The 21,818-nt window shown below is 34.8% G+C and overlaps 1 protein-coding gene across 10 annotated transcripts in view; it reads left to right on the forward strand.

Moving 5' to 3' along the window:
• The window catches only part of SGCE (sarcoglycan epsilon), a 64,686-nt gene that overhangs the window by 21,497 nt on the left and 21,371 nt on the right, over positions 1-21,818 (forward strand). For 6 of the 10 annotated variants that reach the window (XM_074367477.1, XM_074367476.1, XM_045508721.2 and 3 more), the window contains 4 exons: positions 4,544-4,666; positions 6,349-6,506; positions 12,061-12,133; positions 16,410-16,608. In XM_074367477.1, the coding sequence (XP_074223578.1) occupies positions 4,544-4,666; positions 6,349-6,506; positions 12,061-12,133; positions 16,410-16,608 (553 nt within the window). Of the gene's footprint in view, positions 1-4,543; positions 4,667-6,348; positions 6,507-11,172; positions 11,239-12,060; positions 12,134-16,409; positions 16,609-21,818 lie in introns of all 10 variants that reach the window. The other 4 variants (XM_074367475.1, XM_074367478.1, XM_074367473.1 and 1 more) reach the window with 1 other exon arrangement.

Raw genomic sequence — 21,818 nt, forward strand, 5'->3', positions numbered from 1 at the left:
CGGTAAAAGACAAGGTGACCAAACAGTCCATAAGGGCTTCGCTGTATAATAGAGCAGGGTGCAATAATTGGTGTGCCAAATGATGATCTTAAACCATCATGAAAAAGGACCGACCGCTGAGTACTTTAGAAAACTAAGCTCTCTGAAATGTTTCCTTCCTTGGGCTTCCTAGTAAATTAAGATTTTACTGTATACTCTTAAATCTCAAAATTTAGAAAATGATGATATTAGTAGATCTTTTAAAGTGATTAATTTGTTGATAAAGCATCTATGAGAGAGAGATACACATTATAGGTACCTACTAAAGGTCACCTTGACGTGAATACCGACAATACTTTATGACTTAAAGATTTCAGAGGAGGAAGGCTTTAAGATATAAGTCTAGCTGAGACTTGCAGGGTCTCACACTCAGCAACCAGTGTATCTTTATAGTCATGTACTTGTTCTTGCTGATGCAGAAAAAGGGCTGGTAAGTGTTCTCTGGACTTTTTTGTAGAGAGTGGACTGTATGTGCCTGTGCACGTCTGTATGCCATTAAAAATAATCATTGTAGTAATTGTGATGTGATATGCTATAGACTCATTAGCAATGCACCACCACAATCCTTTCAAAATTTGATGTTTACTAAATACATCCAGATTTGTTTTTGTTTTTAAGTAATTATAAATAAGCATACAAATGCACACCCTCATATTTTCATCTCCCATAGGGAGGAGACTTCAAATGGACTATTAATAAAGGAAGATAGGATGCTATTTAGCTAGCATGAGGTCCGATTTTATTGCACTGCCATCACCGTCTGTTACTTGGTTCTTGGCTCTCTGCTGTCACATAATGTACATCGTTGAAATGGTCTGCAGTTTTTATGCCTTATGACTAAAACATGGAGAGAACAGTTTTGCGAAAAGATTTTGGTAGCGTGGTAACAAGGAGCATTGGAGCTGCATTTAGGGAGGGTGAAATATTATCCTTGCCACTTGCCCACATACCCTTTTGCTCTTCTCAACTCAGATATATAATTTTTCCTTAAAAATTCTGTTATTTATGACTACCTGTCTTCAGTTTTTAATCTTTGCAAATCTAGCTACCCTTGTTGTTTGAAGATGATGTCTTTGACCCCCTGTGGGTCGGACTTTTTGGTTTAATTGTTTTGCCCATTAATGGTGATGGATTTTCACGGATTTAGCCACACACTGGTTTCCAGTTTCGTTTGTATCCAGTGGCATGCATTTGCAGAGGTAATGGATTTGCAGCCGTAGACGATTGCAGAGCCATGTGATGCACAGAGCTGCCAGACAATGTGACCTCAGCTTGATTAGCATGGTGAGGTACACATGTATATTTCAGAGACTGTTTCAGAGATATGTATTTCAGAGATTTTTAGAGTGTTTAAATTTGATTTTCAAGACTTGCTTTTAGAGAAAGCAATATGCTTCAAGCTTACTGTTTGTGAGTACTACTTAGACACATGTGAGTGCAACATGTGTTCACTGTGTAGTATCAGCCTTTGTTGGTGTTAGTGCAAACTTATTAGTATTATTTATATAACTCATGTTTAGAACAAGAGCCTATAACTTTGAATTCTCTGGCATTTGTTGTTTTCAAAAGGAAGCTAGGTGGAAATACTGCCCAAATAGCCGCTGTTGAAGAACTATTTGTTTTCCAAGTAACAAATGGGAAAGGTAAGGCAAAGGGTACTTCTCTAAAATGTTGTGTGGGTGCTTATGATTTAAACTGATGCTGCAGAAAGGAAATATTATTTTCACAAACAAAACATATTGGCTTAGTCATTTTCCATTTCTAGATGATGAATGTGTCATACATCTGTATCATGTTTTTCTTAAAGTGAATAGCATACTATACTTAAAGTGAAGCAGGCTTTACTGTGGAGTTGCCAAGGTAACTGACCAGCAAGTATGCAGTTCAGCAGATTGCAGAAAGGCAATTGAGTACACATGAATAAAGAAATGTGCATGTCATCTTAAAGCCCAGGAGGGCCATGGTAGATTGTGGTTTGGCTCTGTAGATAGTAGAAATGTTTTCTTTATAAAAACAGAAAGTGAGATGTTCTATGCTAGTCCTTGAAGTGAGGTGATAAGCAGTGACACGTACCCTTTTTTGGTTCCATATCAGGCCCTGCTATGGGCCGTATAGAAAATAAAATCATTTCAATATTATTTAATATGAACAACCTTTCTTTTTGATTTATAAGCTAGCTGTTACTACCTTATGGTAGCAAAAACGAAGGGAGACCGTTAGTAATTTATAATGTAAATAGAGGATAACCCAGAAACTGCTACACACATATGAGAATTAATTTAAGTTACAAAACTGAAATTGAAGCTAAGTATTATATATATTTAGTCCTCAAACATGAGAGCTGTGTTTCCCTCTCCAGTGCTTTGTACTAGAATGTATTCATCCATTCAGTAGGCATTTATGAAATTATTCACATATGCCAAACACCTTTTAGGTGCCAAGGAAATAACATAAGTAAATAAAGTTTAGCGCTGGACTTCAAGATGTTTTTAATAAACCCTAGAAAGAGTAAATTATATAAGCTCCGAAGAGTTTCCTTTACATTATTCAAAATATTCCTGTGCTTTGGTTGTAGGGTTGTGATCTAGAATTTAAACATGATTATGTATAGAATGAGACAACTTCTCAGCAGGAGTTCACAGTGCTCCATAATTTGATCTTCTTCCCAATTTTCCTCCCCCTACCTTAAATACATCCCAGTGTCAAGCATCACTGGCTTAATTCCCTTTCTTGAAAGGGCTTGACAGGATCCCATGATTGTATCTTGCATGTATTTCACCAGTGAAATTGCCCATCTCTGCATTTCAGAATCCTGCTAGTACTTTAAAAGCCTTGTTGAATTCTACTTCTTTTTCCAGATCTTTCCAGCCTCCATTGCTTCTCCCCATCTCTGCAGGTACTGCCAGAGCAGTTTGTATCCCTGGGATCATACCTAGTTAGGTAGGCGTTGGTCTCCCAAACCAGATGGTGAACTCATGAAAGACAGGGATTGGGTCTCCTTCATCTTCACATTCTCCACAGCACCTAGCGTTTAGGGGATGCCATGGAATCCAACTGGTGAAAAATCTCCAATTCTCATCCTCACTATTTTCCTATGATTCGTTCATTCTTGAATGGGACCATTTTCACAGGTGAGTAAGTTGTTCTAAGGTAGAAACTGGGTACTCCAAATGCCATAGGAAGATTGCGTTCAGATGCTAGTACAAAACAAGTCAGGAAAGAACGAGTCTCCCTGCATACCTGGTTTAAACCTAACTTGCGGCTTCCTTTCCTCTGCTACAGAGCCTTTGAAGTTGTGTTTTTAGTAGTAAAGCTATGGCTATGTGAAGCTCCAAGCCAAATATTTTAGTTCCATTTCCCATTTTTGGCAGCCATCCACAGAACTGCAGGGACAAGTTTTCACAGATAAAGAAACATTTTGTGGGAGTTGCTATTTTTATGCTGAAAAATTTACTGTCAGTGATTTTGCCATCCAGGGCTTTTAGTTAGTCGTGAGCTTGAAGTGAGCAGCCTTGAGTTCTTAAGGTTAATGACTACATTTACAAATCTATCAGTGACTAAGAGAAAGAACTTACCTGCTAGAGTTTATCTGTTTAAAAATTGCAGCCACTAGCCAAACAGGAAGATAGAAAACCGAAAAGAGATTGTAGAGGTGACAAGGGTAATGGCAGTAATGTGTTGGTGGAGATGATGATATCAGAGGAAAAACGATAGGTTGAAACTAATCAAACCAATTTGGTCATTTTAATGTACTCACATCATATATCTTAAGTAACCAGTGAATCATGAAATCTGCCCCATTTCACTTGAAGAAATGATTTGCACTGAATTTTATTATGTAACTGTTACTGCTTATTTAGGAGGTAGCATTATAGACTAGATTATATGTGTGAATTGTTAATTGTCAAGATCAGGTAAAGTGGAATAAATCACTTCTAGGAGAGAGATGAGGAGTAATACTCAACAAAAGAGTATCCAGTGCATTTTTATAAGAATATATGAAATTCACCTTACATAAATCAGTGGTGGTTTAAGGTCTGATGTGCTTTGTCTGGCAAACAGTTAAATACAGTGGAGGTTCTTACCGTTTAAAAAGTACTCTTTATACCTTGCTTTGAAAAAAGGAAAAAAAATACACTGTAGCAATCATATAGTTGGTCAGTTCTCATGAGGTATTTTGTTGGTAATAATTTCCATAAAAACTTACCAAAAAAGATACGATGGATGTCTTTATTATATAATAACAATTAAAAATATTAAATGTGCCTAATTCTGCTTACACAGTATTTGAAATGTCTATAAACACACCAGGTTGAGAGTTGTTCCATGTTTTGTCTTAAAACCACTTCCCTTTAAAACAAACTTCTTAACAATATTTTGCATGTTGCTTCAGTTTTCTCAGAAATTTCTACATAGTGAAACCTTTCTTCAGAGTGTAAGTGGATTATCAAAAGCAGATCTCATTATTTGTCTTTCTATCTCTTATCTTCCCTCTTGTTTTCAGTGTACACTATTTTCTCCAGGGTGCACTCTGACCGGAATGTCTACCCATCTGCAGGTGTCCTCTTTGTTCATGTTTTGGAAAGAGAGTATTTTAAGGGGGAATTCCCACCTTACCCAAAACCTGGTATGTTCTTGGTGGGGAAAAAAAAGTGGTTAATGTACTAAATTTTCTTTTTGCTCAGTGTGCATCATCTAAATGATACATGGGCAGATATTTGTAGCATTAATTGAAATGGTCTGGATGTGTGATAAACTGATTGTTGCAGGATATTTTCCAATTTAAAATTAGAAATTTAATTACAGAAGAAAATAATTCATTTCTGAACTTTAAAAAAAGCATATTTCTGATTTCCCAGTCTTGAGTTTTGTTCTTCTGACAAATGATCTACCTGTATTCTCATAGAAATAATTGTAGCTGTACAATTGTGATTTTTACATATTAAGACTTAGAGTCTTACATAGTACATTGATTTTTAGGAAACTACATATGTTGTAGAAGATTATGAAATATGATATTAAGAAAGGGTTCTCAAGAAAGCTTTTACAATGTGAGATAATTTTATACAACTAAATAATAGTATAATGGAGATTAATTTTTCTTCAAAGTAATAGCAATTATGAAGTCTTATTTAATTTACTATTGGTTTAAATTATGTTATATTGGATTGTCACAAAAGCCAACAAATTAATGAGGATATAGAAAGAATAACAAGAGAAAAATATATTGTTATTATAACTCTTATTTAAGTAACAAATAAAAGTGAATTTTTTGAAAATTATAGCATTAGAATTAATATAAACATTATTTTTATGGATTAGATGATGAATAGCATACCTAACAACACTCATAAAATATAGTTAAGCATGTTCTCAGCAGCGCTCAAGAAAAAAAGGTGGTCTTTTCATCAATTATTTAAAAACTGTTTCCTTGTGAGGCGTTCTATGTTTGCAAAACTATACAGCTCAACCTTTTGAACAGCTGCTTCAACATTGGAGAAGAAAACATGTAGTTAAGAGCATAGTTTCTGGAGTCAGCCAAGATTAAATTCTATTTCAGCACTTAATAAGACCATGAAGAATTAACATGGAAAATTACATATTTCATTAATAAAATCAAGGCTAATAATAGTACTACTTTTATTGATATATTTGAAAATCAGATGAAATAAGGCCTGTAGAGGCCAGGCACAATAACAGGGCCAGGCACATGCTAGTCAAATGATGCTGTTATTATTGTTTATTATTAATAAATGTCATATTATTACAGTTCTTCTGAATTTGTAACATCTTTTTCAACTCATCCTCCAATGTTTTTAAATTGCATTATTTTTGTTTTGGTGACACTTTAAAAATTTTGAGATATCCTTTAAGATTAGTTTGATAGTGTTCAGAGTTTCATCAAAGGAAGGTTTCTCAAAAGAATGAATATACCAGAATGACTGGGAGATTTTCCTGAAAGGTAACTGTCTTATTGGCAGAACTTTTTCACTGCTATGTGACCAAAAAAAAAAAAAAAAAAAAAAAGAAGAAGAAGAAGAGGAAAGAAAGAGAGAAAAGGAAGGAAAATTGTATGAATATACTTTTCTTTGTTTCATCAGATTTCTAGACAAACTAAACAACCAAAAGGATTGTTTTCTTTACATGAGGCCCTAATCTAAATTCCCAGATGGATTTTTTTTTTTTGGTGTGTATTTAATTTGCTACAAATATAAGAAAAAAATTTAGACAGACATATTTTTATTGGAACTATCAAAGCAACGTTTGAAAACAACTGTCTCATAACTTGCTTCTGTGTTTCTTGTCTAGGTGAGATTAGTAATGATCCCATAACATTTAACACAAATTTAATGGGTTACCCAGACCGGCCTGGATGGCTTCGATATATCCAAAGGACGCCATATAGTGATGGAGTCCTATATGGGTCTCCAACAGCTGAAAATGTGGGGAAACCAACAGTCATTGAGGTAATTTACTTAGATAGAGCAAAATTATATAAATGTATATATATTATATATATTAATTTGAGTTTCAAATGTTGTAATTACAGTTATGTGGCAGTGGGAGTCAGTATTTTTGCATGGAAACACACTAGATAACATTTGGAAATGTACCATCCCTTTCTGTTCATTTACAAAGTTTTTTTGTTTCAGCTTTTATATAAAAAGGGGCTAAATTAGTGAAAAAAACAACTGAGACATTTAAAAGAAACAGATTACTATAATACAAATTCTATTGAAGAAAATGAATACAAACTTCAAAACTGATTCCCTCCGAATTTTAATTTCGTATGTCATGTTCATTCAAATACAGTCACTAAGCAGACATCTAATGAGCCCCTCCCATGTGCTAAGCTTTATGACAGGTGGTGGTAGGAGAATGATGAATGGTAGCTGTGTCCCGTCATGTCTTCAGTCCAGGGGTTGAAGCACTGGAATGGAAAGCCACACTTAGCCAACACTGACATAACTGTTATAATAAGAAGGTGCTGTTTGATGCAGAGTTGTAAGAGGGTAAATAGAAATTCACAAAGTAGAAGGAAGGCTATTTTAGGCAGAAGATACAGCACATCAAAATCTTGGAGGCATAAACAAAACCAGACGGTCTTAGGGAACTCCAAGTGTGGCTTGAGGACAGGATGCAAGCCAGAGGGCAAGTGATGGGAACAGAGGTGTCACTGTTGCTAGGGGCAGATCTTTGAGGGCTCTGTAAACCATGCTGCATGTTTAACCTTTATTTTGGAAATGGTGGTGTTAATAATTAATCAGATTTTTATCAGTACCTGGTTTCATACCTGGAAGATATTAGAAATTAAAACAACAACAAAAGCAATGATGACATTGACCCTTTAATGAGAATTAATCTTTTTAAAAAATGAATGAGTATAAAAGCTAAAAATGTTTCATTCTTTACTATATCCAGCAAAATCAGAATTATAATGGCATTTAATGACAGGAGAGTCCTACTATAGTTTTAGGCCCAGATGCCTTCAGGATCTTAAATTGGAATTTAACTGTTCAATTCCATAAGGATTTCCTGGTACTGACCAGGGCAGCAGCATAGGAACTGTTAGTGAAATTGTTGAGAGTTTGTACAGGTCCTATATGGCATGTTTTCTACCTGGTACAAACTCTCAAGGGATTACATCCTTTGAGTTTTTCTCCAAAGTCTTAATCAGCCATGGATTGTGGATATGAGCTTCCATATTGGCTAAGAGAAGACGGTGTTTCTTCCTTTGAGCTGAAGTTTGTATTAATGTGACTTTTCAATGATTTCTGTCTATAAATCTGTTTTTTTAAGATATAAATATGTGTAGCTATAAGTAAAAAAGTTATTTTGAGTTATTGTCAAAATGATTGTTAAAAATATTCAGGAAGTTATAAAAGGAATATATAAATGTAAGTTATCACATTGCTAGATTAAAAAAGAAAAATAGCACAATCACCCTGAAAGATGCAGAGAAAGCATTTAATAAAATTCAACACCTATTCTTGATAAGAAAAAAACAACTCTTAGCAAACTACGAATAGAGCTGAACTTCCTTAACCTGATAGGTTATTTACCAAAAATAATAGCAAATACCATTTTTAATGGAAACAAACTCTAAAAGAATTCCATTTAAATTCAGGAACAAAACAAGAGTGACCCCCTCTACAACATCTGTTACAGAATATATTAGAAGTCCTATCCAGGGCAGTAAAGAAAGAAAAAGAAATTTTTAAAAATTCTTAAAAAATTAAAAAAATCAAAATTAAAAAAAAGTTTTTGAAAGGAAGAAATAGAATAGTAAATGATATGAAGAGTCCATAGATTATTAAAACCTTCAGAAAGCCTAGCAGTAAACTACAGCATCAATATAAAAATTTAGTTACATTTCTACACCAGAATAACAAGTATTGAGAAAATACATGTTTTTAAAACATGCTATTTTTAATAGCAACAAAAATTACAATATACTTAGAATAAATCTAACAGAAGATACTCAAGGTCTGTATGGGGAAAATTATAAAACTTTATTGATATTAAAGAATTCCTATGTAAATGAAAAGATCATTGGTTCAGGGATATGAAGACTCAAAATCATAAAGGCATCACTCTCCCCAAATTGATCTGTAGATTCAGTGCAATTTCAACAAAAATCTCAATAAGTTTTTCATGAAACTTGACGACTAATTCTAAAATTTATAAAGGAGATAATGGCTTAGAAAAATCAAGACAATCCTAAAGAAGAAAAAAGAGGGGAAAGATTTCTTTCCTCTCCAGAAATCAAGATTTATTATAAATCTTTAGTAATTAATCATAAGGTTGTATTGATAGAGGGATAAATAAATTAACCAGTGAATAAAATAGAGAGCCCAGAAACAGATCCATCTACATAAAAAGTAATGATACATGTCTAAAGAGATAGTGCCACCGATCACAGATTAGGGAAAATAAGGTCTGTTCATTGGCTGGTGCTCAGCTATATGGCAAACATAAAATTAAATTCTTATTTCACAGTAAGTACAAAACTCAAGTCTAGGTAGGTTAAGGATTTAGCAAAATTTTAAACTATTCTATGAAAATGTAGAAGAATATCTTTCTGAGTTTGAGAATAGGGAAGGATTTCTTAAATAACATCTAAATATTTTTATTTAAGAGAAGAGATTGATAAATTTTACCATATTAAATTTCTGGACTTCTGTTCATCAAAAGAAAACATTAAAAAAAAAAACCCACATGCTGGAAGGTGATATTTTAAATATATATAGCTGACTAGTTATAAGTATGTAAAATATAAAAGAGGACTCCTACAGTTTCAATAAGAAAAAGACATGAATAGATATTTCACTGAAAAGGAGACTTAAATGCCAATTAAGTAAAGACACTTACTTTCATCAGTAATGAGGAATATTCAAATTAAGACTGCAGTGAGAATTTTACAACAGTAAAATTCATTACCGTGGACGTGGGAATTGGCATAACCATTTCGGAAAAACTGAGTATTTCACATAGCTGAGTATCACTGTACCCTGTGATTGAGCAGCCCCACTTCTAGGTATACACGTAAAAGAAACACTTGCAAATGTCCACCTGAAGGCATGCACAGTCATGTTCATTGAGCAATGTTTGTATAGCAAAACACTGGAAACCCACAAAGCATTTGAGACCCAGGAGTCTCTAAGTCTGTATTGTGGAGTATTCACACAGTGAACATTCATAGTAACAATGAACCTAAGTTTGCCTGGCAACATGAACGAATGTTTTGAATGTAATGTTGAAAAAAAAAATTCCCAGAAGACTACATAACAGTTACCATTTTGATAGAGCTCAAAACCCAGCTAACTGAACAATATATTTTAAGCATACATGCATTTATAATAAAACTGTATTTTAAATGGCTGGGATGATAAACACAAAATCCAAAATGGCTGCTCTGGTTGGAGAGAGTCAAGGGGCTAGGATAGAAGAGAAACATATGTGTTGAGCCAGGATTCACTGTGGTTCATTACATCTAAATACCAACATAGAATATTATGAATATGTATCAAGTAGTATGCTAAAGAGATGATGATGAAAACTTACATATCTTTCATCTAACACAAGTAGTGATTTATCTGTAAATAACTCATTTCTACATCCATGTATAATAATGTTTTCAGTATTTAAAAGTATTCCATTAATAATATAATTAAAAGATTTTAATTATATAAATCCACAATTATAAATACATTTATTCAAATAAATCCACAATTTGTTCAGTAGATATTTATTAAACATCTAAAAAAGATCAGCCACTATTTTAGAAATAGGGGATCAAAAAAAGCACATATGCATGCACTCCTCTGCTGTGAAGGGCTTCACGTCATGACGACAAGTAAAATTTGATTGAGGATATTACAGTATTTAAATATCTCATTAGAAGTGATAGAAGGATTGCATTCTGTTATAGCTGTTAAAATTAAACATTAACTATAAATTCAGATAATAAAATTCTTCCTCCTGATTTATGAAAGGTTCTTCACTCTTGTGTAGCCTATGATTTAAAAAAAAAAGCTTATTAGAATTTATGAAATTTATAATAATGAAATTTGTGATAATCATGGGAAGGCTCACCATAAAAATATTACCATTAATTTGAAAATACCTAATCTTTCTGAGCATTAACTTTGAGATATTACTTCAAATAGTATCTAGTATTTTTTTTTCCATTGAGAATATTCTTAAGTTTTTTCCAGGATAAACTTCTAAAATCATGAAAATCCCCAAATGTTTTCTGCATTTTTTTTCTTTTGCTCTTTGTGAGCAATAGTGCCTAGTTGATTTTAGTGGCTAGTCTTAATTTTAGTGTTCAGTGAGAACCTAATTGATAATGTGTCCCAACAGAGAGCAGCAAAGAAGTCATTAAATCCAAAAGAAATTTGACAGATTATGGAGAGAGGTCTTTTAATTTTGTGGAATAATATGTTTTTCAGAATATATACTTTTAAATATTGTTAAGGTTTGGAAATTTTTATTCCAAAATTCGGGTTTTTCACTCTTCTCTCAAATAATATTTCTGATGGCTGTAATGTGTTTTATTTAAAGCTCATATGTGATGCTATTAAGGTCTTTGATACTTGTTCTTAAATATGCAAGATATTTCTTTTTCAGTTTCAATCAGTTTTGTCCTGCACTCTCATCTCAGTGTCAAACTACAGCTGCAATGACTGCCAGAAGGCTAGTGCTGGGATGCTAAGACTTTTACACAATCAATTTGGTTTTTTTGGTTTGGTTTGGTTTGGTTTTTTTTGAGGTACTGCAGGCCTGAATGAATGATTTAATACCTGTTATAAGTTAATCATTCCTTGATTTTTTTTTTTTAAGCCGTATCTTGTTGTTGGCCTTTGCTTTGTTTGTTGTTTGCAGTGGCTGTTTCTGAGTTGACTTTGATGTAAGTTCATTGGCTCTGCAAACATTTACTAATATTGGACTCTGCAAAGGGATTGATTTTTGTTTTGAGCATGTGCCATAAGCTGCATAGATTGTGATTCCTCCTGCTTTATTTCCATTTTGAGATATGATTTCCAAACAGTTATTTTATGACATTTTTTGAGTGGTTGGTGTGCAGTTTAGTACTGAATGCAAACAATACAAAGATGTGCTGGTATGATCCTTAAGTTCCATTTAAAAGTACACAAATATATTGTTTGGTTTTTTTTGAAATTTTAGAATGGCACTGGTAAGTGATTCATAATGGTTAATCCATTTACTAATGATGCATCTGCATTACTACTAGCACTTAACAGCCTTCTATAAAAGGATTTTTCTGATTTTAACTTGTTGTTTTAGCATGTTAAATAGACCTGACTAATTATCTATTTTCCCATAATATTGCTAAAAGCTCTGAGTCCTTGTTGCTCAGAGAAGGAATATTTTGTAAGTATAATAAACAAATAATGAAAATGGAGAGAAGGACAATTTGTTTTCATTTTCTCCTTAATGAATTTCATTTTCCAAATAACATTTCACTTCCTTAATATGATTTTCTTTTTCCAATAGATAACTGCCTACAATAGGCGTACTTTTGAGACTGCAAGGCATAATTTGATAATTAATATAATGTCAGCAGAAGGTAGGTATGGAAAAATAAGTCACTGATTGTTTCCTTATTTGTAAGAAGTATTTCATTATGTTTAATATGTATGTAAAACATAGTGAAGGATTTTAAAGTACCATGAACCTGCTATAACTAATGAAATAGTAAAATATAGAAAAGAAACTAAGCAATATTTAATTCATTATAAAGTATCATGATGCATTATGGTGCTGAAAAGCTCAGGATGGGGAGCCAAATATCTATGTCACTTATTTCCAGACTGTGATTGCATCATCTGTAAAATGGGACTAAGAATACCATTTCTCTCATAAGTCTAGGATAAGGATTCCATCAGTTAAGATTCAAAATGTGCTTAACATAGGGCTGAACATGCAACACGTGATCGATATTATTTTACTTTAATACTTGCATAGGTGGTCCAATTGTATGTGACAAGACAGAGTTGTTGACAGACAAAAATAAACCACAACTTGGGCCACAGTCTCCTTTCAGAATAGCTAATCATGCATCAATAATTGCTGGAGTCCATCAGCGGTTTAGATTTACATATACCCAAACTGTAAGTGATGACTAAGATGTAAAAGGTTAAGGACACAGAAGATGCTCCAAGAATTACACTTAAATATTCTGACCCTATTTTGGCATTTGATTGGGAAAAGTACATACCACTAAAAACTTTGTAGTTAAAATTTATAGATCATGGAATACTATACCAGATATCATTTATTAGGGTAACAGGAGAAGAACTAGTACAGCATTTACCCCCCAAAATACAAGAACACAATCATGCATCCTGGATAGGAAAATTCTTACTTCTATTTACTAGTACAATTAAATACAAATGAATGAATACAACACATTTTATCAGAGCCTACTAATTTGGAATTCATAGTGACTTAGGAAGGGCTGGGTTGAAAACTGCCTTTACACTATATGAAAGAAAGCAATTTCTGTAGAATTGATGACACAACACATAATTGGGGAGAATGCGTGAAGCTTTTGAACCCCTTAAAATGAGATTTCCCCAGGCATTTTAGCTGTATAAATTGCAGACAACAAATGTGCTCATTTAAAATTTAGAGTGACCTTCATATATGAAAAGAAAATTCAAGTACCTGTCCCATTGGCCTGGATGGAAGACCCACTATTCCACCTCCTAAGGACTTTTGGTAGGTATCCATGTTTGGATCATGGAGATTTTTATTCTTGACTCCAGTTGTAATTGGATACCTGCATCTAGTCCAAGCTGTTCTTATAGAATTGGAATACCCTTAGTGAGCAGAATGGCTATGAAATTTCCTTTCTCCTTGAGAATCTACCAGTATGATTATATGCTTCCATTACAGTGGGCTTGGACCACTACCTCGGTATTACGCTCTCAGGGGGACTCAAAATCCTATGTCAAGTATGGAAGTCCGTACAAACTGAAAGGTAGCCTGGTGTGCAGTTTGAACCTCTTCCCTGTCAAGTCTGGTCTCAGTCCTATTGATACAGAGTACGTAGGCATCCTAACAGGAGATGCTGACATGTGGGGACCCACGTTCAAGCGGATACTAATGGAAGACTGCTAGATGACTGTAAGTTGGTATTAGGGGCTATTTATCTAAATGAGAGGTGAGGAAGGCTGAATACACGGGTTTTGAAAGCCTCCTTTCACATAGAGGTCAGTGGCCAAAACTCTGAAAAGCAGTGAACCAAAATGGGAGGCATTTTTCCTTGCTCGTGTAGATGGAATTATATGAGCAGTAGGATGTAAATCTTTGAGCATGGCCTACCCACGTCATTTCTCCCAGATAAGGTTAGGAAAAGAAGTAACAAGAGTTGAATATTAGGATAGCCATGCTCATCAGTCCAACTCCCTGCCCAGCTGCCTCCTGCTCTGGGAGACCTAATGGGAAATCAGTCATGTAGAATCACACAGCATGGAGCTCAAGGAAAGTACATAGAGTGATTCTCTAAATTGGGTTTAGTGCCTCAGAGGCCTGCCACCAATCTGTTGGCCTACTGTTCCCTTGGCCTCTGTGATGTCCAAATATAGCAGGCATGGGATTTCCCCAAAGTTAGAAAGCTACTGTGAGTCATCTCGGGGAGACCTGGCAGCAGCACTTGGCTGGGTAGACGGCAGGCAGCTGCACAGCCTGGAGCCTTGAAGGGGTGTGGCAGCAGCGGGTCTCAGAAAGGAGCCGTGAAGGGGGGGTCACATGGATTAGGGAAGCCAAAAAACAGTTCTCCAAAGAATAGCATTGATAATAAGGAAAAAGTTTTGCACGCTTTTTTAGAAAAAGTAGATAGAAAAACACTGAATGACAGTAATAGATGATAGATTTCTAGCATACTCAAAAGCTATTTGGTATTATTTATAAATATTATTTATTGCCAAGAAACTGTTCTTCATGACATTTTTTTGCATAACTATTTTTCAGTATGGGGGAAAATGTAGCATGATTAAGCTGCTGTTTTTCCGTATAAAGCAGGAAATGTGTCTGTATAAAACAGGAAACTTATCTACATAAAAGAATAAACATCATATTTTAGAAGATTGCAGATGGGCTATACATCAAACAAATCTAACAAAATCATAAGAAGAATAAGTCACAGTGTAGGAGATGAGTAAAGAACCTTCTGTGATTAGGGCTTTGAAAAACTTCATCTCTGGGAAGAGACACCACACTCCAGAAACACTTCTGAAAACTCGAAAGCCAGAATATCTCCCTGACTTCAACTCTGACATCCAATGTCCTTTAATATTAAAGGAGCTTCATAATAAATGAGGTCATCAAGATTTCAGTTACTCATTATATAACTTTTATTTTTCATTTATTAAATAAGAGTGGAGTACTTTACAGATAGTACATGAGTTTTAATGAAATAAATCAGAGTATGTGTGTGTGTGTATATGTATATATATATATATATATATATAGTATAATTACTGTTGGGGACTTTAAATCTGTGTATGGTCCAGAAGTTTTTTTTCTTTATAGGGCAGAATCCAAGTAATCAACCTGTGCATATTATTATAATAATTGCTAACGTTTAATGTTTTCTGAGTTCTTACTCTGTATTGGGAGCTCCACTGAGCTCTTTATAAATACAGTCTCCTTTAGCTTAAATAAAAGTCATATGAGGTAAGTTCAAATGATCTAGAGATTAGCTTCTGCTTCTGAAAGTATGAAGAAATGTACAAGTACCTGCTCATCTAGTGGTTGTGAGTATTAAATATAGTAATTTACCTCAGTCTCTTAGCTTGGCCTGCCTCATAGTAAGTATTCCAAAAATGTTGCCTTTATTATTACAGAAATACTATTAAACAAAAAGAAAACTATTTTTTGTCATAATTGGACAACCAGAATATAGGAAATTATAGTTTGTAATTCAAAAGTAATATTTGAGAAAGTAAAATAAATTATACTTATTTAGAGCTTCTTATATTGAGAATCTGAATTGGACTTTGAGTTGGTTTACAGTATTACTTCTGGAATCTTTAGAGGGAAATGATTGATGAGACATTGAGGGGGAAAAAAGCTAACTAAATCTCTAACAACATGAGATACAGAATTTCATGAGAAATTTAAATTATGATTTCTCTAAAATATTTAATTATGGAGTGATGAAAAGAGTGAAATTGCTGTGATTTCAGAGTTGTTAATGAAAATATGATCAATAATTATTTCAGTAAAATGTAATGTTTTAGCATACACCAAAAGATCAATAATACTGCATGTTGTAAAAATACGGTATTTCATATCATGTGTAAACAACCCGCAAGAAAGTACAGATATTTTATAATGTGTTCTCTGTTTGGAAAGGATGTTGCTCTGTGCCTCAGCTTGCTCCCCTGTCCAAATGGAAATAGCAGTACCAAAGATTGTAATGATTAAATTTATGATGTATTTGAAAAAGATCTGTGAGTTTTAAAACACTACAAATACAAAATATTTTTCTAAGTTCTAGAAGTGCACCTTCTACCTGGGTGCATTGGCAGAGTCAAGAGGCCAGCAGATGAAAGAGACAGATAGGGCATCTTTTCTTCTTGCTTTTTTTCCTTAACTGTGTATTGCCCTGCTGTTTGCCAGATTTGATTATATTGTAGATAAAATTCTGGGTCAAATATATGTTATGTTTTTAGATGCATCCTCTGTTATATAGAAAAGCCTTTAAAGTCAGTAATAATACTGTTCCTCAGAGCCAGGATTGTGACAGAAATCAATAAATCTCAAATTATTCTTTTGTTTCCCTTTCAAAAAACTATTTCATTAAAGATATGCATACCCTTTTTCACCAACATTAGACTTCCCGTTACCATACCAAGCAGAATTCTTCATTAAAAATATGAATGTAGAAGAAATGTTGGCCAGCGAGGTTCTTGGAGACTTTCTTGGGGCAGTGAAAAATGTGTGGCAGCCTGAGCGTCTGAACGCCATAAACATCACGTCGGCCCTGGACAGGGGTGGCAGGGTTCCACTTCCCATTAATGACATGAAGGAGGGGTAAGCAGACCTTTATCTTTTTGCCTTCAATATGGATTTTTAAGTATGATGATCTTATCAAACTTATTATAGATGGAAGGTGGCCTGTTGCATTTTTCTTTTTAATAAGAAATAGGTATTGTAAAGACGTGAAAAAACTAGCAATTTTCTATATTGACAAAGAGGTTACATTAATGGCTCTTTATATCTGATGTTCCAGGCTGTGAAATCTAATTGTAGATCAGGATCAGCATCATAAATTATAGCACTAAATCTTTTGTACCTTCCATAGAGAAGCTGCTTATTTACGGCCCTGAATTTCAAAGGAAATTGATGCCCCAGTTATCAGCTGCAGGACATGCAGACTTCTGTAACTTTATTCTAGGAAAGTATTTCTTCGCCTTTAACATTCTTTCCACCATGTGGCGGTGATTGATGGCTGGGGTGGATTTGAAATCCATTCCTAAAGTCTGGCCTTGTCACTCACAAGCTGGGTGACATTGGGCAAAATGCTGCACCTCTCTGGGCCTCAACTTCCTCATCTGCTCCAATGGGGATGGGAGTCTTCCCCAGGGTTGTTATAATGATAAATGATACCATGCATTTGAAAGGGACTTGTCTATTCTCAAGACTTACAGATATGAAGTATGATTTACACCCTTGAAGAGGTTAAGAAACACTCCTTATGCCTGGGTAAACTGATAGATTGTATGAACCTATCAAATTAAATTTTACTCTTTAATTTTTAGTCTGTAAATTGAGGCAGCTTTGCCTTTTTTTTCTTTCTTTCTTTTTTAACCAATCCCATAAATGTATGAGATACAGGATAAATTACATTTTGTATCACATACCCCTTTCCATCTCCTCCTTTGTCCATGGTCTCAGTAACATTTTTATACAGATGATATCTGAGATTAACTAAAATACCTGGATTAATAAGAATTAAGTTTAAGGGCACCTTTAACGGAGGACTTTGTTGGAAATAAGGGAAAAGATCACAAATAGCATGGATGACATATGAGGGAGAGGGCAGAATGGGGATAAGGGATAAGCAGTGAGCTGTAAAGTCCAACTTACAAATTTCAGAATTAAACTGTACGTTGTATGGTACAGTAATAGATTTTGAAGTCAGTCAAGCACACATAGAAGTGCTTCGAGGAAAATCGTTGCTTTATCTCTTGACCATCTGCTGGTTGGCTTTCTCTATGAAAACATAATTCTGGAGCTTAAAATTTTACTTCACAGGTACAACGTGGTTCTCTTTCTCAGTCAGTAATTAAAGTAGAACCATGGAAAGAGATGAACAGGGGTATCACCCCTGAAAAGTAAGGAATCTTTCCAATGGTTACTTAAAGTAATGTGTTCCACAATGACTGTTAAAACAGTGGTCAGAAGATGTTGGAGGAAGCAACGTGAAAACCAAGCATTGGTAGAGTTTTCCGTAGTTGTGCTTTCTCCTGGGCTCACCCCCTCCCTAATCAGTAGTGTAGGTGTCACCAGTAGAGGCACTTTTAGAAATAACTAAACTAAATTGAACTAATAACTCTCTAAACCAAACTTTGTCCTAAGACAGTGCTGCCCAAGTATGTCTAGCCTGAGAATTGCCAGTAGAGCTTTACTAAAAATGTAGCTAGGTTCCTGTCCTCTGATTCCCCCTAGAGATTCTGGATCTTTGAGTCTAAGGCTGGGCTTGAGTATGTGACTCTAAATTAAGAACAGAATTTTTGTCCTACAAGTACTTGTTAGAGAATTCAGTCATTAGCTGAGTGACCCCCAACACCTGCTAGCGGGTGGCATGTGCTGTCAGATATTTGAGAGAGTCAGTCCCGTGGCATTTATTTGGACCCTGTTGTCTCAGATCCCTTCCCAACTTGAAATGCTTTCCGCGAGTTTTAATTTAATGTTAAGCCGTAACCTTTACAAACTATTCATATGATAAGTCTTTTAAAATAGAATTTCTATAAATTGTACCCAACGCCAACACTATTACTCCAATATCCTTATACAAGCACCAGTGAAGTAAGATCCTACTTGAGTATAGTTCCAGAAGAAAAATTTGTCCCTGGAGATGATTTTGCATATTTTCCTTAGTTGTTGTATAATGTCATGGTAACAAAAATAGGGTTGGTTTTTTTTTTTCACCCGATTGCCTTAAATTTAGAGATAAATCCAGTACTTAACTCATCTCTTGTGGCTTCCTTTCTTTTTAATGGTGTAAACTGTGATTCTTAATTCACTTATTAAACTTTTTGACTCTGTACTTCCTTTTGAAAATAACATAGACTATAAATCCCTTTAAAAATGAAATACTGAAAAGATCGAGAGGGAGGGTTAGAGATGGCAAAGGAATTGCATCCCTTTCTTTTCTAAAATTGTATTTAAAACTATATTCATACACTTTGGAAGTATTAATTAAACACCTAATAACTATGTTCTACTTAATACTTAGTGTAAGTCTTAATCTCTGATTAAAAAAAAATCTCCATGAAATTATTTCCTAATACACATGGCAGCCAGTTTACTAACTGCAGATTTTTCCGTATTAGTCAAACCAACAGCAGATGACCAAGAGAAGCTCTCAGTAGTAGACCTCAGAGTAAACCTGCGGCCCTTCCACAGCCCAAAGCACCATTGTGTCAATCATCAAGAGCCCCGTCTGCAGCACCCCAGCTCCTTCCTCATCCTTCTTGATCTGCTTATTTTCTTCATCTCTTCAGACCTCACTGACAACTTTCAAACTGCTTCTGAATCTAACAGAAAATAATTATAAAGATTTACTTCAAAGTTAGTAAGCCTCTGCAAAGGAAGGGTGAGCCTCCTGAAAAGATTCCCTTTCACTTTCCAGACCTATAACCCCAGGGTAACGGTGCTGTCTCTGGGCATGGTGGCCGGGCCGCTTTTGCTCCCGACACTGAGCCAGAGGCTAAGGACTTGTGGGTGCATTTAGCCTGGGATAAAGCTGGTGGAAAGAAGAGCAGGTTCATATTTCATTCTGGCCATGGCAGAGCTGCCAGCCCAGGGTGAGTGATGTGGTGTAAATGGTAGTTATGAAGGGAATGATGGGGTGTGAGGATTAAAGAATATGCTCACTTTTCATAAGAGATTGTCAAACCTACCACTATTTCCTCTGGTTACCAAAGCCTGTGGATCTAGCCTCAATCAGCAACAGAGAATCCCAGTTTATTCTCTAGACAGTCTCACAAAGTGCTCCTTCTAATTTAATTGTCTGCTTTTTGCCCTGTAAAGGCCTCGGTGAGAAGTTACATTTCAGGAAGAGAATGTAAGTCAGTGGCTGCCAAAGACTGCTCTGATGCAAGGTCATAGTTCTAGGCCAGTCTGTAGTGATGGGCTGAATCTGTCCCCATGTTTGGTGATTTACAAGGTAGTCCTTTATTCTTAATAACATGCCTCCTATATTTTTTATGCAAATCTTCTGTCATTTAGGAAATGGCCATGATATGAGATTGGAATTTTTGAAAAAAGCCTTTAATAAAATAAAAATTGGAAACCAGTATAAGTCCACTTTTATAAGTATGAAAATAAATAAATAAAATCAATGCAACTATATATCTAAACTATATGTCTTTAATATCTGTTCTTAGATCTGTTCATAGATTCATTTTTTCTTTCATTTATTCAGCACTTATTAAGTATTTTTATAGGGAAACAATTTATTAATCTCTAGGATACAGTGACTTAAAGAATATAATCTATGCTCCCAGTCTGTTAGGGACCAGGCAAGTAATCAGATAATTAAAAAACAGTATTGTCCTTATCACAGTTGAGGTATTCATGGAGAGGGCTCCTCCCCTGCTTCTGCTCCACGCCAACGGTTTCACAGAGGAGATGAAGCCTGATCTGAGTTTACAATATGAATACAAATCAACCTGCTGAAAAAATGAGAACGGGAGAGTCTAGGCAGAGGGAACATCTAGGGCAAAAGCCATTAGGTGGGAGGAAGCTTGGTTGATTTGAGAACCTATTTTTTGTAGAAATTGGGGCCAGGGATCCAGGAGTGATAATAACCAAGGAGGCAAAGACCACACCATGTAAAGCCTTGTGCACCAGGAAGAATTGTTGGGCTTATATCTTTTGGAAGTATTAGGGACATTTGCAGAAAAAAAATTTCATTTTCTCGAGTAGGCCTGCAAAGCCCCATCACATGGTTGAAAGAGTGGACCAAACCCAAATGCCTTCTTTCTGCAGGCAGGAAAACTGCCCCCGCAAAAAACCTACAGGCATCTGAGCTCTGTGTGCCAGTTCCCTCTTCTGATAATTCATCCTTTCTTCTGGAAAGAGGAGCAACAAGCAGGAGAACTAGAGCTAGAAGTGACCTTTATTCTTTATTTTATTTTTTACTCTGAATTAGATTAGCTATTTAGTTTTGTTTATTCTTTATTTTTCGTCTTTTTTTTTGATTGATATTCAGAAGCGCGATGGGCTACGGGCAAGAGTCATGAAGCATTTTTATATAGAGCTCAAGAGTTCTGAGAAAATGTGTAACATGTGTGGACACTTTCTCGTCTAAACTGTCCTTTATCTCCTATTTACACAAAATAATAAAATGCATTCATTACTTGGAAAATGAGGTAAAAAATACGATCATCGGATATTTCTGGCTGTTGCTGAAAAAAGGAGAGTTTTGACTTAAATTTTTTTACCTGTTACTTGATTCTCCACATTGTATGAGTAAAGGCCTCAGTAAATGCATTTTATCTCAAAGGAAAGTGAGTTGTTCAAATTGGAAGAAAAAAAATCCTTCATAAGGAACATGTTTTATTCAGTGTACTCAATTCCCAAGATTTTGAGTTACCATGTTTTGTTAACATTGCTTGAGAGCCTTGTACTTGATAATACACTCCCATTTCATCTCTTTGAGTATATTTAAAAGTTTGAAAACATGTGGTAAGGTCATAAAGGTAAAAGATCATCCTCCTTTCACTCATAAAATTTTGAAATTTCTGCATATCAGAAAGCTAGCCTATAAAAATAGCAGCAGATGAAAAAAAAGCTGCATATGAAAACAGTAGATTATGAAAAATGCAATTTTAGCATGTATAGCATAGAATTATTACTGTTATATATAACCTCATATAAATTAAAAGTCAACATGTTGAAACTTACTGGCTAATAAGAAAAATACACATTTTTTTTTGATTTACAAGGCAAATCCAGTACCAGCTTCTCTTGAGTAATCTGGTTGCATTTTATTAACTTATTTATTTTCCCCA

This window comes from Camelus bactrianus, chromosome 7 (genome assembly GCF_048773025.1).
Source record: "Camelus bactrianus isolate YW-2024 breed Bactrian camel chromosome 7, ASM4877302v1, whole genome shotgun sequence".
Lineage (NCBI taxonomy): Eukaryota > Metazoa > Chordata > Mammalia > Artiodactyla > Camelidae > Camelus > Camelus bactrianus.